General features: G+C 34.2%; 2 protein-coding genes across 8 annotated transcripts in view; one reads left to right on the top strand and one right to left on the bottom strand.

Annotated features, from left to right (window-relative positions):
- Remo (Remoulade) overlaps window positions 1–7590 on the top strand; it is a 99591-nt gene extending 92001 nt beyond the window's left edge. Inside the window, exon 6 of the mRNA XM_074173057.1 lies at window positions 7293–7590. Coding sequence (XP_074029158.1) covers window positions 7293–7303 — 11 coding nt within the window. The 3' untranslated portion in view covers window positions 7304–7590. The remainder of the gene's footprint in view (window positions 1–7292) is intronic.
- LOC111506368 (ornithine aminotransferase, mitochondrial-like) overlaps window positions 5746–18902 on the bottom strand; it is a 62148-nt gene continuing 48991 nt past the window's right edge. For all 7 annotated transcript variants that reach the window (XM_074173061.1, XM_074173064.1, XM_074173059.1 and 4 more), the window contains exons 5-7: window positions 15363–15663; window positions 6659–6865; window positions 5746–6015 (exon numbers count right to left, since the gene is read on the bottom strand). In XM_074173061.1, coding sequence (XP_074029162.1) covers window positions 5843–6015; window positions 6659–6865; window positions 15363–15663 — 681 coding nt within the window. In that variant the 3' untranslated portion in view covers window positions 5746–5842. The remainder of the gene's footprint in view (window positions 6016–6658; window positions 6866–15362; window positions 15664–18902) is intronic.

Raw genomic sequence — 18902 nt, 5'->3', positions numbered from 1 at the left:
TTGGGACATGCATCTCCATTACCAGGACCATCAAATAAGGACCAATGCTCTGAATCTATTTCAGCAGGTCCTTGTAACAAAGAATTGTTGGTGAGCAAATAACTACGGTATCCTTTGATTCTATAGCAACAACACCAACTATTGCACCATCTTCCAAGCCAGCTCAAAGAAAACGAAAACAACATGCTACTGTATTAACTGCGACTCCTATGAAAACTATTTTAGAGGATAAAGAAAAGAAAATACTGGAAAAACTCAAGAAGACTGAAAAAGATGATAAATCAAAACCAAAGAAAGGTATCAAAGAAAAGAAGAACAAACAAATCAAACAAAAATCTTACAAGAGAAAAATTTTACAAGAAAGTTCTTCAGAGACTGAAGATGAAGAACAGTTTTGCGATAATGACACTGATGACGAAATGCATATGGACGACGAAAATTATAACAAATGTAATATCTGCGAAGAATTTGGAAAAAATAACGAGCTGTGGTATCGCTGCTCCAACTGTGCAATGTGGGCTCACGCTTTTTGTTCAGGGTGGGATTCGTCGGATGGATATATATGTGATTTATGTGTTCACTAATTTGTTTTACCTCTAATTTTCATTATTATTTTATACTATGTTATAATAATTGGAGTTTATTCAATTTTGAAGAGTTTACTATATTTGTTGAATTGAAATATACTAATATTAAGTACAAATGAGGGTAATTGATACTAGTTTGTGATTGTAGACTTAACTTTTATTGTATAAGGTTGATCTCATTAATATTTGTTTAATTAAAATGTGTCTTACCAATTATATTCCTAAACAAAATGTGTGAGCGTTGTTACCCCGTCCCCTGAGCGGCATTACCCAAAGTCCGGGGGAATGACGCTCAAACATGTTTATTTTTAATGTTTTCCTACTAGTAGTAAGTCATAGATTTATGCTTTTGTTGTTGAATTGTATGTTACTTGATAGTTAAAGACTTTGATACTTTTCTCAATTTTGATTTATATTAAATAATTTGAAAAATAAACCATGTTTTCCTCAAGTGAACGCCATTACCCCTGCTTACCCTACCGGGAAATTTATAATTATATTTTTGAAAGGGAAATTATTGAATGGTAGGGAAATTTTATTAACTTTAGTAACAACGTCCGGACATAAGTTGCTAATTATTAGGAAATTATTTACAATAAGACTACTGGGAAAATGGACTGTAACCGCGAACGCAATAGCCATCGGTTCTACAGTAGACAATCAGACAACGGCATAGTATGCAATGAACAATCATGAGATAGATGGAAGCCAATTTTTCGGGATAAGATTTGAATGATTGAATTGGAAGTCAACTATAAGTTGAACAGGTAAACGAGATGTTAATCAAACATCACAGACTCTTTTCTCTGCCCGTTGTTCGTTCACTGGGGGCTCGCACCATTCCGTTCCTACTTGCACGCCATCTCAATTGAACTATCTGATATTTTTTTCCGTACTTTATTTTTCGAGCCAGATATTATATTTTTCGTGATCTGCAGATGAAATGTTTCAAACGAGTACACACATTGCACTTCTCATAACGGAAATGCGTTATGGGACCCTTTTACCTCCTGAAAATGATAAATTATGTCTCTTTATATCCAGTCGATTCCAATGACTCCACGTTCAGTGAAATTGGACGACCATTTTGTCTTTGACAGTTGACACTAACTGATTTGACAATATGCAAACCGCAAACGCGAGTTTCTAATATGGTTTCGGTCAGGGTATCTCGGGTTAGAGATATCACTAAAGTTACCACGAAGCAGCCTCAGCTACCTGCGTGACACCCAGGTCCAGTCAATTTATTTACCATTGGATGATTTATGGATACATTGTCATTTCGTTTCATTGGCACCACTGGTGATTTGACCTTGTAAAATTATAACCATAAACTGTCCCTGCTTAATTCTTAATCTCACAACCCTTGTCTGACTCCAGAAATTGTAGGTGGCGATTTTATCCACAACGACCAAGTGAAGGGAGGTCCCCACGAAAAGATTTCTTCATGACCGATAGTGAGCTTCTGAGGAAAGGCTTCCAAAGTGAGTTAACTCCGAGCTTCCGCTATCGGTTAGACCAGGGGTCTCCAAACTTTGAAGCCTTCGGGCCATAATGATTTTATCAGTTTGTTCCAAGGGTCAATTTCTGCCCTTAACTATATTTCTAGACTAGGATAGTCGCAAGTGCGTGACCTAAGCAAAACTTACGCTTTTTTTGCATTTCAATTATTATTGTGTATTGTGAAACTTAACGACATCTAGTGGCGAGTAGTGGTACTATGTACTATCTTTTTCAGCTACCCGCTAGGTGGCATTAGACGTAATTAATTATTTGGAATTACCGCGTTGGTTCGAGAAAGTTCTGGTTCTAGCTAGTGTATTCTGATCACCTCGAGATGGCAGTAATAATTGCATATAAAAAGGCTAGCGGCGCAACTGCGAGTTAGTCTGCGTAGGAAAGGCGAAGGAAGCGAAACTGTCTATTGTGAAATAAAGTAACACCCGTCAATAAAAGTATTTTGATTTGATTTATTGTTTTTATGTGTGATTTGTTAGTATGGAAAAGAAGCGAAAAATCGACAGTGAATGCAGAACGTTCAAAGAAAAATGGAACTTTCAGTATTTTGTGATTGAGTCCAGTAATAAGGCGCTATGTTTAATTTGTAATGAAACCATAGCTGTTCTCAAAGGCTATAACATTAAACGACACTATGAATCGAATCATCTTCAAAGTTACTCCAAGTATACAGGAAGTTTCCGGAAGGAAAAATTTGAAGCTTTGAAACGCGGACTCAAATCGCAGCAATCTTTGTTCAGCGAATACTGAACAAGAGTTTGCAACTCGCGCCAGCTTTCGTGTGGCTCTTGAAATCGGAAAATGTGGCAAACCATTCACCTATGGAGAAATGATAAAAAAATATTTGATTGCAGTAGCCGAAGAAATATGCCCCGAAAAGGTAAATTTATTTAAAAGTGTCAGTTTGTCAGCAAACACCGTGGCTCGGAAGGTGCAAGACATCGCAGAAAATATATTATCTCAACTGTCTGACAAAAATGGACATCATGAGTGGTTTTCTCTAGCATTGGATGAGTTAACGGATGTGTCAGATACTGCTCAGGTGTTGATTTTTATTCGCGGAGTAGATAAAAGCTATGAAGTGTATGAAGAACTTCTTGATATTGATAGTATTCACGACACGACAACTGGGGCAGATATTTTTAAGGGAGTTGAAAATGCCATTAATAAAAAGAAACTTCGATGGAGAAATTTGAAATCCATAACAACTGATGGAGGCAAAAATATGTATGGTAAAAATAAAGAAGTGGTTGCACTTGTGTCAAAGGCTGTAGAAAATGATGGTGGTTCAAAACCATTAGTCTTACATTGTATCATTCATCAACAATCCTTGTGCGGAAAATGTTTGGATATGTCTGAAGTTCTAAAACCAGTCATATCAGTTGTTATAACTTCATCAGATCCACTGGGCTGAATCACTGACAATTCCGCGAGTTTATTCAACAGATTGGAGAAAATGATTTACCATATCATATTGCCGTACGCTGGCTTAGTTGCGGAAAAGTCCTTAAGCGCTTTTTTGAACTTCGAGCAGAGATCGATTTTTTTTTAAATGAGAAGCAGATCCCTTTTGCCGATTTAGAAAATAGTGAATGGATGTGGAAGTTAGCCTTCTATGTCGATTTGACAAATCATATGAACGAACTGAATTTGAGATTGCAAGGAGAAAATCAGCTTCTCCCTGATTTATGCACCAATATCAAATCCTTCAGGCAGAAAATAATACTATTTCAATCGCAATTACGTAAAAAATGTTTCGCACATTTTGACACATGTGAAATATTCAGCCACACTACAGAGTCTGAATTTCCCGTCAATTTTGCAATCGAAACTTTGAGTGCTTTGAAGATAAATTTTGATACTCGTTTTGCGAATGAAATTAAGCTTTTTCAAAATCCTTTTGATTCTGACATTGAAACCCTGAATGCGTAAGTCCAAATGGAAATTATTGGTTTACGGTGCAGTGATATGCTTAAGAACAAATATCAAAATTCATCTTCGTTGGAAGAGTCTTCCACTGGAACAATTTGATAATTTGCATAAATTTGCTTGTGGATTGTTTTCTGTTTTTGGTAATACTTACTTGTGTGAGAAAACGTTTTCCAAGATGAAGTACACAAAGAATGTTTACAGATCTCAATTAACCGATGAGCATCTTGAATCTCTTTTGATAATTGATACAAGTAAAATGTATCCGCAACTACAAAGTACTGTCGGTGGAAATTCACAATTATATAAATATCATTAGTGTTTTTGTTTTACTGTGATTCATTTCAATTATTTATTTGTTAGTTATTAATATGCTTAAACTTAGATACTTGAGTTAAGTTTTCTTTGTCATCATTTCTGTCGTTAAGTTTTACCTTACAAGTAAATAAAACCGAGTAATTATCATTCTGTTTTCTTCTTCAACTTATCACAGCAATAGTAACAACAATTAGGTAATCATTGGCTGTCGCGGGCCGTATTGATGACACTGGCGGGTCGGATTTGGCCCGCGGGCCGTAGTTTGGAGACCCCTGGGTTAGACGATAACTCCTTTCGTCTGCGACTTCATCACGACGTTTCAGCACAAAGTCATGTGCTTTGCTTGGTAGCTGAACTTGAAACTGAAGTTGCCGTAGGCTGTAGTTTTGACGCGAAAAGTCCTGATTGGTTGCCGGTGTGCATGCTTGACATGAAGCGTTTTGGTTGATTGGTGGCACATTGGAGGCACATTGATAATTGCTCTGGGCGATGTGTTTCCTGTTTTGGATATGCTGGTTTTCGATACAGCTCAGACGTAATGTGCATCATCTCCAGTGTTCAATATTCTCAATTTCGGTGGCCTTTATAATCATTCTGGTTTTCTGGTGCTGTATATACTGGCGATCCATTTGCAACTCATGAAGTCGATGTTATAAGTTGTATCAAGATGGTGTTTGTATAAGCCTGATGTTGATACCTTGATACAGGTATCGACTGCAAAAGATACAAACAGATAACCAGAATGATAAGAGAAGCCATCGAAATTGAGAATATTGGTAGTTTGATTTCAGTGCACCAATAAACAAACTGCCCAGAACAATAATCAATGTACATCCAACGGTTACGTATAAATGTACTTTCAAATTCAGCTACCAAGCAGGTCACATGAACAGTTTAATCTTACCGAAACGTCGTAATGAGGTCACAGATGAACGGAGTTATCGTCTAGCGGAAGTTTGGAGGTAGCTTTGGAAGCTTTGCCTCAGACGTTTACTATCGGTCATACACGACTTTCTTCGTGGGGGACTTTCCTTCACGTGGTCGTTGTGGATAAAAATACAACTAATAATTCCGGAAGTCATAAAAGGTTTGTGTGATCATCGGATTCAAGCAGAAACAGCTTCGGAAGTGTACCGTGGAAACACTCCATGAGCTCCGCATAAGCCATTATGGTGCTTTAGGGTGCTTGTTTCCGGTCAGCTATCATTTTTCTCTTAGCGCAGGATTGCAACAAAGGGAAAAAGATAGATCGTAATGTATCTATCATGCATATATGATGCACTAGAATCACAGGGGCAAAAAATTCATGTTTTCTGTGGACAAAATTTAGTCATTTATCAATTTTCAAATGAGTAATGCCTATCTAATAATTCCTACTTTGAATGAAATGACATTTGGTATTTAAAAAATGTAATACATTTTGTTATCATATTTCACACAATATTTCATAGAAATTCAACAAACTATTTCGAAATTACTGGATTTTAGCACTAAATTGTTCCAATATTATTAATGGTTCGAATAATTATCTCCATTGACTCTTCGAGTTGTTCTTCAGAAATTATCAAGGGAGGAGCAAATCTGACTATGTATTCGTGTGTGTGTTTAGCTATCAATCCTTCTTCTTTCAGTTTCAGACAAATATCCCAAGCTTCGGCATGATCTGGAACAACGAGAACAGTATTATATATTTTCTGAAAAAAATTCCAAAACTGTATTAAACTCCAAAAATGTATTAGAAAGAATACCATATTTCAGAATTGTCAAGATCCATGTATGTGAATTTTTACTTCTTTCGTTTATTATATTGTGTACGAATCCTGTGAATGATATCTGATTCGATACCATTACGAATGTTTGGAATACAAACGGAATAGAGGAAAGTGTTTTTTGTCTAACAAATGATATTTGTATTTTTCTTTCATGTAATTCAATGTTTATATGAAAAAAGCTGTTCATATAAAAGTATTTTTCTTTTGTGTATTTCAATGTTTATATGAGAAAAGCTGTTTCGAAATGATTTTTTCTTCCAGTTTATGTCTGAAAGTTACTTCTTTGTATAGGGTTAATTTTTCAAATTGATTGCTTCCTTCCATTCTTTGAAAGATTCCCACAATTTTTGTATCAAGATGGAGAAGTAGAAAGCAAAAACCTTTCTTTCACAATAGTAACTGTCTAGTTGAAACAAATGATTTTTTTGTTGAACTACTTGAAGTTGTGTTCAAATTAAATTCGTAATGACGTGATGATAAAAGAACATAATTATAATTTGAAACACAAAAATGACAATTCAAATCAGTTCTTACTTTGGTTAATCACTATAGCATTCAGAAGACCTTTTCCTCTGACCTCAATAACAACTTTGCTATTGAGTTTTTTCCTTAGTTCGGCTCTGAATTTATTTCCCATTTTCAAAGCATTTTCGGCAACGTTTTCTTCTTCCAACACTTCTAGTGATGCTATCGCTACTTTGGAAGCTAACGGGTTACCTCCGAAGGTTGAACCATGAGTACCTGAAATTAAACAAATTTTCATTTGTTTCAACAGTGAGATCATGCTCTGTTTTTGTCATATATCGAACGATGGTACTTAGCTATGGGTGATTTTCCACCCTATCATCTTGAGATAATCAAGAAACTTGGTAAAATGATTTAGTGGAACGCATTACATTTCGGAGGTTGCATTCGTGACCCAACCTAGTACCACTGATTAGATCTACTGCAGATGAAAACAGTTTTGTCTGGTATTGTCAGGTTTCTAACCCTACAGTTTCTGAAATAAACTGTCTACCAGAAATTTATAAATCTGTCAAGTCGATGCGGCCAATTGCTTCCGCTATAAGTTCATCTACTTATGAAATTGCTGAATGATTAACCATATAGTTTGAAATTCTTTTATTTCCACACCTGTCTCTATACCAAAAACTATTGAATATTTCAGGGATCTTCTGAGGGACAATGGTCTCAGTAGAGAAGTAATCGAAGACTACATACAACTAAAAAAATCTGCAAGGAACAGAATTGTTTCCAGTTCAAGAATTGTTTATACAGACAACACGGCAATGGCAAAAAACCAACTATCCCATTTATAGCTGATTTGATCATGAGCAGATTTGAATTGGGATCAAGAGAGGAATAGGATTACTTTCCACGGACTTGTATTCGATATGAAGATGATATATTTGTGATTTTTGTCACAAAAATAATCTAAAATAAACAACATATTCCAGAAAATTAAATTCACATATGAAATTGAAAACAACGAACAGTTACCATTCTTGAATGTCTTATCGATCAGAAGTAACCAGGGTTTAGAATTTGATATCTATAGGAAAAATACCAGTACTTATAGATATATTCCTGATAGCTCCCCTCTATTGTTTCTTTTTTATAGGCTTGTATCGTTCCCCTGAGTGAGTAAAGGTTCGATGTTGAGAAAAATGTTATCAGAGATAGCTGAAAGCAACATGTATCCTTCAGATATAGTGATGAGTTCATTGTCCTTCCACATGAAAAAGATACATTAACGGATAAGATCAAATTTTCAAAAAGTTGAATGTAAAGTAGCCTTTGAAACAAACAAATATTAGGTAACCCTAAAGACAAGATATTAGAAATTGAAAAGTCGAGGATATAAGAAATACGCTGTGAGTACTGGTTCAAAAAATACATCAGTTAGACTAAGCGATCTATAAAAACTCCATTGTTTGTCATTGATGTGTGTCTAAAAGTGGAAGTGTGCCCCGTTAGATTAGAACATAAACTAGTTTGAGTCTAAAAGACACCAACTTGGTTGATAAAACACGCGTCGAAAAAGGAGTTGCAGTTTTGACGTTTGGAAATTGGGTTTGTTTTGAATTTATTTTATGCTGGAGTTCTACTTTCTATTTCATTATTGAATGTTGATATCAGAAAGGGAGGTAATTACCCCCAAGATGCATACAATTTGAAAAAAAAAAACAACTTTCCGCTCATGTATGAGATGATCTTCAATATCGATTGGACATTTCTAAATGTTTTTCGCAATACAGATGATGCCTGTCTTCACTTTTATGAAAAATTATACAGTGTATTTGATCGCTGCGTGCCAATATTCCCGATAAAATCTAAAAATAATTACACAGCCTACTTTGATGGTGCATTGATAAAGAAAATTGATACTAAAGCAAAATTTTGGCGTAAAAACAAAAGAAACGGTGACATTTACGCTTTTTACAAATCCAAACGTCTTCGGGCAGAAATCAAAAAAGCCATTGGATTAGCTTATAAAAAAAAGTTCATTCAGAAAACTGAGAGCGAGATTATTCATAACCCCAATAAGTTCTGGTCATTCATTAACAAATCAAAATGTACGAATGGAATCGGAGATAAAATGTTACATGTAGGCAAGCTACTCGATAATCCGTCAGATATTCTTGATGGTTTTACAGATTCCTTCAGTGGTTCTTATATAGTGTCAACATCAAGTGATCATGCGAACAACAGTAGTGATATTCCCGGCCTAGTAATAAAAAATCTAGTATTGAAGATGTTTATCATACCCTAAAAAATTAAACCCTGATTTTACTGCGGGACCTGATCATATTCCAGCATTCATCATTAAAGATTGTGCCTCAGCTCTGGTTGAACCACTAACAACTCTAATCAATATATGCCTGAAAACTTCAACTGTACCATCAATATGAAATATGTCGAAATTCTACCCAATTTTTAAAAAAGGAGATAAAAGTGAGATAAAAAATTACAGACCCAATTTCTATCATATGCAACTTTTGTAAAGTGTTTGAGATGCTTTTTGAGAAGACAATCTATTGTCATGTTAGCAACATTATTAGCCCTAATCAACACGGTTTCATGAACCATCACCAATCTTGTAAAAATCATTCAATGTATTGCGAAGGGTATTGATTGTCACTCTCAGACTGATGCCTTCTATACTGATTTTTCTATGACAGGCTTGTCCATAGTATCATGCTCAACAAGCTTTCGACTTTTGGGTTATCCAATGACTCAATTACTCTCTTTAAATCGTGTTTTTACAACCGTAAGCAGTATGTCCAACGCAATGGCCTCAAGTCTATTCAATATGTAGCCACATCTGGTGTACCACAAGGGTCAAACCTAGGACCCCCACTGTTCAATATGTTTATCAATGATATCGGAGCTGAGCTTGATGTCAATTTCCTTTTATATGCAAATGACTTGAAACTCTATCACAATATAACATGTTCTAATGATTCCGAACGTCTCACCCTAAATTCAAATCGTGTTGCTACATGGTGTCGGAAAAATAATCTATCTCTCAACATATTCAAATGTAATGTAATGTCTTACTCACTGAAAACGAATCTGACATTACACAACTACGTCATAAACAATCAAGTTCTGGAGCGTCCTGATACAGTCACTGATCTAGGTGTTACTTTTGATTCATTTCTCTCTTTCGATAAACATATTGACACTACTCTGACAGCTGCTTATCGCATGTATGGATTCTTAGTTAGAAATACAAAGGACTTCGAAAAAGCTTATACAATGAAATTACTTCATTTCACTTTTGTTAGATCTATGCTGGAATATGCATCTGTTGTGTGTAGTCCCTACTATCAGATTCATATAAATCAAGTAGAAGCCCTACAGAGGCGCATCCTAAAATATATGTCTTTTAAACTGGAATGCACGTATCCTACTGTAGGAATACCCTTTTATTAATTGCTTGAAACTCACAATTTTCGTAGTCTCGAGGTAAGGCGTAAATATTATTCATTAATTTTTTTATTCAATGTCTTAAACAATGTCATTACCTGTTCTCTCAATTTTTACATAAGTTGAATTTTTGGGTTCCTAGACGGTCATTTTAATCTCAACATCCCGCGAACAAATTTAATGAAAAAATCCCCAATTTATACAATGTGTGATACCTCTAATTCTGTTAGTCGTGTCCTAGATGTATTCAACTGCCAGATTATACCAATCAAAAGATATTTCTTAGCTAACTGACAGATCTGTTTTCATTTGTTTTATATAGACTCACAAATTATATTATGTAAGTACATATTTGTAAATGCCACTGTTTCTCCCTATTCTGTAATTGGGTTCGTCCTGTAGAATAGTGTATGAAATAAATAAATAAATAAAATAACCCCCCCATATAAATCCATCCTCAAATAGTACATCAAAGAAGATGATTGTTCCTTGGGTTTCCAGATCCATTTTGAATTGGATTGTTGAATTAGGGGGGTTCAGATGTTGCTCTTCAGCGTGTTGCCATACTACTGACGTGTCATCCACATAACGCAGCCAAAAAAAAAGTTTCCAATTTTTCAATGAAAAAGTTTGCCACCACAAAACTTAACGACCCACTCATTTTGGTGCCACCCGTTTATTCACAGAAAATACCGTACCAATGGAAATTCGATGATAAACAATCAGCGTCGATAAGCTGTATAGTGTCTTTGACCGGAACTATTGTGTACAAGGAGATCTGGTTGGAATTCATTAGCTGTATGTCTTCTGGACCTTATCTCATATCTCTCATCTCTTCAATAAAATATCCAGTCTTTAATAGTACTGTTTTCATCATAACCATCATAAGCCTTAGGAGCATATTCTCTTTGTGAATTTTTGGTAGCGGATGGACCTTCGATTTGGAAGGAGCTTTTGAGTTTGTTTGAAGGTGATTGACTATGTTTCATGATGAATTTCATCAGTTCGGACTTCCATTGTATAATATTATATAAAATCCTAAATCTGTTTAAAAAAATCTGCTTAAAATCTGTTTTTCCGTTAACCAGCTGTCACATCTCTACGAACGACAACCCTCAGAAGTCGAAACTTGTGCGAGCTAGTGATTAACGAGGTCTTACCTTTTAACGTGTGATCCTCAACACGTTAAAACCATTTAAAAAAATGAAGAAAAAAGAATTGAAACTTTCTATGTTTTTTACTACTTTCATTTGTAACTAACGTTACTGCAGTTTCGTCTTATAAGGACATTTTCAAACGTCCTATAAGGACTTACAATCATTTTCAATCAAATTGCAACGAAACTGCAGTAACGTTAGTTACAAATAAAAGTACCTAGTAGAAAACAAAGAAAGTTTCAATTATCTTTTCTTCATTATGATTTTCTACCATGCATGTATATAGTAACGGCTACATCCATCAATTTAATAAAAAAAAAAGAAAATTAAAGAAAGGATAGCTGAAAATAACAATTATATTAAGCAAAAAAAACCTTGGAATGAAATAACTGTAAAATAAAATACAAGTAAAAATAGAACAATTAAACAAAAAATAAAAATAAAAAATCAGATTCCAAACCAAGTTAATTCACGACGTTTCGATTGTTAGTATCTACAATCTTCTTCGGGTGATGACCATTACTTTTATTCATGTTACGGTTAGGTATACAAATAGACGTCAACTAGTTCTCGAATTTTTTTGTTCAGTCATATACTTTGTTTTCATAGTGTAGTGAAACGTGGAGTGAGAAATGAGGTACGGAGAGACATATCTTGTTTCAGTTGTGGCATACTTAGAATCGGTAGGCTTTGTGTATAGGTCTATTGTCACAGGTGAGATAATTGCTTGAACTTTGAACCGATACCGATTCTATGTGTGAAGGATGAAGTTTTGAAAGGGTCTTTTCTGTTCTGTGTGTTTGAAGACTTATTTATTTTGTGGAAATTCATGATCACTTTAATAAAACACTTTTGTCTAATTTCCATCAAATCCAAAGAAATACAACCGGAAAATGGAGTTGAGGAGAATATTGATGAAGTATTTCTCCTGCATGTAAACAACAACACTCTGAAATGTGAAATGCGGTCTAAATATTACATCCATCTCAAACATGAAAACACTATTGCTGAACAGACAATCGACTAGGTCAGACGTCTTTTCGGAGTACCTACCGACGGGAATAGTTTATCAAGATGCCATATGTGGTGAAGTGTTGAATCGCATAGTAAACAAACTGACAGAAGAAAAGAAAGTAAAGGCTGTGTGCAAATAAGTGTGAGTGAGAGGATCCATGTAATGTGAAATGCATTTTACACATGAACAAATTATTGATATCAAAACTATAATCAAACAATCCATAACGGAACTTTTTACTGACGACAAATTTGTTTCAACAGTTGCCGAAATAGTGTCACAAAAACTGAAGATAAAAGAAGCACTAGAAAGCATTTGTGACCTTCACAAAGAAATTGAACAACTGAGAAACCAAAACAAACAACTACAAGGTGAGGTTGATCAATTACAATTACAGCACAATATACAGGATGTTGGAAAACTGAATTCTGATGATTCAACTTAACAAATTGTAAATGAACTATGTGAGAGGCAAAAAAGGGCAGCAAACATTATAGTTCTTAATACTAATGAATCTATGCATAAAATACATGCAAACAGAATAATAGATGATAAAGAGACCATCAAAGATTTACTTGAAAATGTTGCGGTAGATGCCTCAAACATCCGAGTATATAGGTTAGGCAAATTTAATCAGAACAAAAATAGACCTGTCAAAGTATATTTTCCTTCATAGGAAGAAGCCTTAACAGTGTTGAGAAACAAAAAATTAATTAAAGTCAATAGTGTCAAAATTTTTGCAGATCAAACGAAGTCTCAGAGAGAATATTTCTCAAATTTAAAAAAGAAATTAGATGAATTCAAGATCAGAGGTGAAAATAAGATGATAAACATTAACAATATTCCCATCATTGTTGGTGTATCCAGTATTCAAAAAAACGACAGAGTCCTAATATAATATACAGGGTTGACATAATTTATATGAATGTTGAAAGTTTTTATGCTCATAAGGACCAGATTACTAAGGACATTTTTTATCGGCCATCAGTAGTGATTCTCAGTGAAGCCAGATGTACGAGTGATATTCTTGACTGTGAAATAGCTGTTACTGGATATTCTTCGAGCCGACATACCGCAGGAGTATTAATTTATGTGAGTGAAGATGTCAATTATTCAGTGAAGAAAAAATGTATTTTGGATAAAAATTACTGGTGTCAACTTATTAATGTTGAACTGAATGGTAGTAAGTGGTTGATTGCTGGACTTTATCATTCACCGAATGCGTGTCATAGTAAATTTTTAGATAAATTTGAAGAGTGGCGTGAAGATTATTTCAAAATCAACAAAAAATGTATTTTAATAGGTGATGTAAATATAGATTTCTTGGCAATGGCTTCTTCAGCAAAAAAATTAAAAATATTATTACAGCTTACGTTTTACCCCATTATCAAGTTAGTTTCATACTTGATAATGGGGTAAAACCCGAAACCGGTCGAACAAATAAAATAACTAGTGGAAATAAGATAAAAGTGTTTTTATTCATTTCATTAAAGTGGCCTTTTCTGTGTCTGGCTTCGTATAGAGAACACATAGTGGTGATTTGAATACACTTTTTGAGAATCATCCATCAGAAAAACTTTTGAGGTATTTATATATGTGTATTCAAAAGTGGATTAAATAAAATCATATTTCGCAATTTTCAATTTCAACTAATCGTAGAGTCATTAGGAATTTTTTATCATAAAGATCATAGTATAATAAAAAAATCGTAGAATCGTACAAAAGCATACGATCATAAAAATCATAAGAACCAACCACTAATATCATAAAAACAGGATTAAATTGGACACAACGAGGAGATCGTCTTGGACGTATCTGGCTGCATTGTAAAATATCGGTATGAGATGGCTACTGCTGGAGACTGCAGGAAACCAGGATCTTAAGAATCAGAAGAGTCTATTAGGAGGAGTGTGAAACAACAGACAGTTTTTTTATGGTTTTCTGGAAATAGGATTTCGATCAGAAGTTGTAAGGTTCAGTGCATTGAACCCTATTATTTTTTTATTATTTCTATTAAGGCCAGTGTCCATTTATGTTCAAAATTGAATTAAAATTTTTTTGGTTAATCAGTTCACTTCAAGGTTGAGGATGCAACCCCATTAAAACTCGCAAGTAAATCATATTCCTTGTTTTATTGGTATTCTTGAAGTGTCTACTATCCCGATGTAACTAAGTTGGGTCTACAGGGACAAGTGTTGAAAACGGGTACAGTATTTCTAGAAACTTCTGTAGATGGCGTCCAAAATAAGAACTTTCAATTTGGTAACCCTTTTCAGCACTCATAATTGAATTTAATGAAAAATCAAGAGCCGACCTGCGCCTTTGCCTCCGCAAAGCAAGAGCTAGTCATTCCAACTGGGCACATGTACCGTTTTCTTGCTCAAGATCAAGAAACAAGTAAGGTAAGGTTACGGCACTCAATTATACATGTGTAAGCACATCTAAGGCATTTCGTCCGTTGTCTCATCGCCTTTGATGAAATCTATCACAGTCGTAGATGAAACGTTAATCATTAAAAGCTGCTGGCCACGGCAAACAAACCGGAAAATAGCTTAGAGACAGTTATCTCCGGTTGTGAAAGTTTACAATCTTTGTTTTCGCAGGTTCGGACTTAAACTGCCTCAAATAGTATTAAGAGATTTGAAAACTATGGGAAGAAGAAAGTCAATGAAATATTAAAAATACCAGGACTGAAATATTCGAATTAGTCAGTTAGAAAAAGAAGAACGAGAAAAAAATAGGGTATAAAATTTGAAGCTATAAAAACTTGAAGAAAAAAAAGACAACCCTCAGAAGTCAAAACTTGGGCGAGCTAAGGATTAACGAGGTTTTACCTTTCAACGTGTGATTCCTAACACGTTATCGTTCAGTGAATAGCAGTAACAACCGCAGTCTATCGTCCCTCTGAAGTATTTGAAGAGTGAGGAATCCTTGTACTTTCATTTCAGTAAAATAGATTGATTTGAATTCTTCTTCGTGAGGAGAGACTGGAGTAGTCTTATTCATCTCCTGATGATTCTAACTCGGTTAGCCAAATGTGAGTCGTGAGACAGTATTTTTGTTTTTGTGAGGGAAACGTGTTTTCAATAGATTATATTAATGAAAAATTAAATGAAATTAAATGTGATCTTACCAGGTTCAATAACCATCATAATATCATCATTTGCCAAGCAAGCTGACACGGGGTAAACACCTCCCCCTAATGCTTTTCCAAGAACTAATATGTCGGGTAAAACATTCTCATAATCTACGGCCAATCTTCTACCCGTTCTGCCTAGACCAGTTTGTATTTCATCAGCAATCCATAAAACATTGTATTTGGTGCACAATTCTCTGATACTTTTCAAATACCCATCAGAGGGTACAATAACTCCTGCTTCTCCTTGTATGGGTTCCATCATATATGCACATACCAAAGGATTTTTCAATTCTCTCTGAAAAATAATAGATATTTCACCTGATACGTAGCATAATAATAATAATGATAGCTTTATTCACAATAGTTACCCATTTATAGGACAATACAAAAATATATTCACAAGGCTAAAGTTTAAACAAAGAGAAATGAATGAAGAGAAAAAAAAATCATATTACCTAAATTACGTAAATGTTTGCAATTCTTATGAGATTATGAAGGTTTGTGGAGAATATATGACAATGGGAACAAATACTATTGAAATTCATACACATGACATTCATTGGAAAATTGAACATTATATTAGTTCTTGCTCTAAGAGGTCTAGAAATGAACTGAGATCTTGAAACAGGACGTGGTACGTTAAAGTTAATTCGTTCCAGAATTTTAGGAAAGTCTATCATTCACTAATTTGAAAAAAATATGAGCGATGTAAAATTTCTGCTATGTTCTAAACTGAAAAGTTTCAAACGTTCATATATTTCATCATTACTTATATCTCTCTCAGGGTAAGAACCATCTATTCTGATAATTAAAAATTCAGAAAACTTTCTTTGAACTTTTTTAATGCATAGATTATAAATCTCATAGAATGGACTCTAGTCAATACTTGCATATTCGATTTTTGAACGAACGTAGGTGTTATACAACAGCTCCATCAGCTGAATCACAAATTGCATACGAAAAGGTATAAACCTCTTTTTTTCGACTACAACTTATAGCTTTACATTTCTCTGCATAAGGTGTCAATCTATTACTGCTGCAACAAGCATCAAGAAATTCTAATTGAGATTGAAGATTTACACAATCACCTACGTCTGGAAATTGTATATATTACTTGAAGAAATATAATCAATCTCAGATGATGATTTATGTGATGATTTAAAAAAGTTCATATTCAACTATTCAGTTACGAAGATAGGGGGTGTAGAAAAACACAATATTGGTTGAGCTTCCAAAAAATTTCAGTTTCCAATGACCTCGACAATACTAAAATGAATAAGAAACCCACGTGTCTATTTCATGTCATACTTGTTTCGTTATTCCAAATAATTTTCTCCGAAAACAGAAATCTCATGATTAGTGTTTACAGTATCATTCGATGTAGTACGAGGTGTTCTCTCTGATATCAGTCTTTTGCTATTTCGTTACTAATCTATAATCCACAATCCACTTCTAAGGAATATACTTCTCTTAAGATATAAGGATTTATGCAGATTCTTAAAGTTAACGTCTCTTAGAATGGGGTTCATTGGCAATCATTCTCGTCCTGTTCAATTCAACTCGATGTTCACCGTCTGATTTCAAAATGTATTCTGACAATTTTGATGCTATTAATTATCTATTTCTGATGTAATCTCGATATTCATTTCCATAATCTAATATATAAAAATGGATGTTTCTTGGTTGGTTGGTTGGTTGGTAAGTGATAAACTTCTACATCGCTCAACTGATCGTGATGAAACTTGCATGTATAAGTAATTTTTCATAGAGAAGGTTTTTAGGCTATCAATTTTTCTGTAACTCGCCACTAAATGGCGCTGTAGAACAATTTTTTGAAAGCACTGTTCTATAACACTGCGCACGCCTAAGTTCGTTGATTCTGATTCTGTCAAAACATTGGAACAGCAGCGATACAGCAACATAGTACTAGTATAATATATAATAGCCTCGAAGTTTCATCAATATAACTTTTACCACAAGAATAAGCTATCTCATAAACGCAATTTTTTGTTTTTTCTTATCTGTTGTTGAGTTTTGTATGCGTGAGTATGGATCTCATGTTTTTTTTTGTAAGAAGTTCTAACATATATTCCCAACTCGTATTATATTTTCAGATAGTTCTGGAATGTATGGTATAACGTTATTTGTGAAAGGTGATGATGGAATTTATGAACGAACCTGGAAATCGTTCTCTTTCAAAACATATTCCATCATTGATACTTCTTTATTATTTAAAGTTTCAGTTTTATTGCAAATTGTTTTTCTTCTGTTATAAAGACAATTCATTGAACTTTTCAACACTCTCATGATGATTTGATGTGTAGTGGAGATATCTATTAAATATTAACCACCGACAACTTCCACACCTAACATTATACCAGGACTATCTGAGAAGATAAGCCGAATTGGAAATAGATACGATGTTATAATTTCTTACAGAACAACAAATAAACTGAGAACTATAGTCACACATACAAAACGCGACAACACAAAAAAAAATTGTGTTTATTAGGTACCTTATTCTTGTGGTAAAAGTTATATTCATAAAACTTCAACACTATTAAAAATGTCTGAGAATGAACATCGAGATTACATCAGAAATAGATGATTAACAAGATCAAAATTTGTCAGAACACATTTTGAAATCAGAGAGTGAACATTGAATTGAATGGAACAAGTCGAGACTGATTGCCAATGAACCCCACTTTGAGAGACGTAACCTTAAAGAGTCATTGTATCTGTATATTCTCATATCTGGAGAGGAGTGTATTTCGAACACCTCCTTAGAAATGGATCATACTTGGTTACCCGTCTTGAAGTAAAAATATGAATAGCAACAGACTAATGTCTGTTGCTATTTTGCTACTATTCATATTTTGCAGACAAGAACACCTTGTACTATTTCGAATGTTTCAGACAACATTTCTGTCGAAGAAGTTGAGGAATGAAAAGAATAAGCAACTGAAAAATTTGTATGAACTAATTTTTTTCCAATTTTGAAGACGGAGGCAGATTTTAGCCTCCGAAACGTTAAGATAAGTATTGTATAATTTCTAAGCTCTTTTTTGATAGGCAAAATTATTAAATATGAGAAATTATTGATAAATAGAACTTTTTTCCGTGAAAAATACTTCACACAGTAAATTGGGAGTGTAAACTAGAAAGTTTGTCCTTTCTACACGTGTATAAAGTTTCCCATTACAATTTTCATATTTTTTACAGGAATTTCCACAAAAATTACTTAATTTCAATGCTTGCAGTTGTTTTCACACTTTTCGTACAATTATCAAATCACCCTGATTGTGATTGAAGGATAATAATGAACGTAGTAACAGACCGACAACAGTAAGTATGGCACAGTTCGGAAAAGTAATTCTATAAGAAATTAATGAGAATCCCTAAAATAAAAGGAAGATAGCGTCGCAAGGAAGATAGCGTCGCTGTACGATATGTCACTTTACTGGTTGGAGGGTTTTGTTTCAAATTAACCATATCACATTCAACGAGTACAGGCTCAGCTAAAGTGTCCATAGA

This window comes from Leptinotarsa decemlineata, unplaced genomic scaffold, assembly GCF_025532065.1.
Source record: "Leptinotarsa decemlineata unplaced genomic scaffold, Ldec_3_MD MMD2_tig00000199_RagTag_RagTag, whole genome shotgun sequence".
Taxonomy (NCBI): Eukaryota; Metazoa; Arthropoda; class Insecta; order Coleoptera; family Chrysomelidae; genus Leptinotarsa; species Leptinotarsa decemlineata.
Note: the sequence above shows the minus strand (reverse complement) of the source record. Positions and strands in the feature narration are given on the sequence as shown.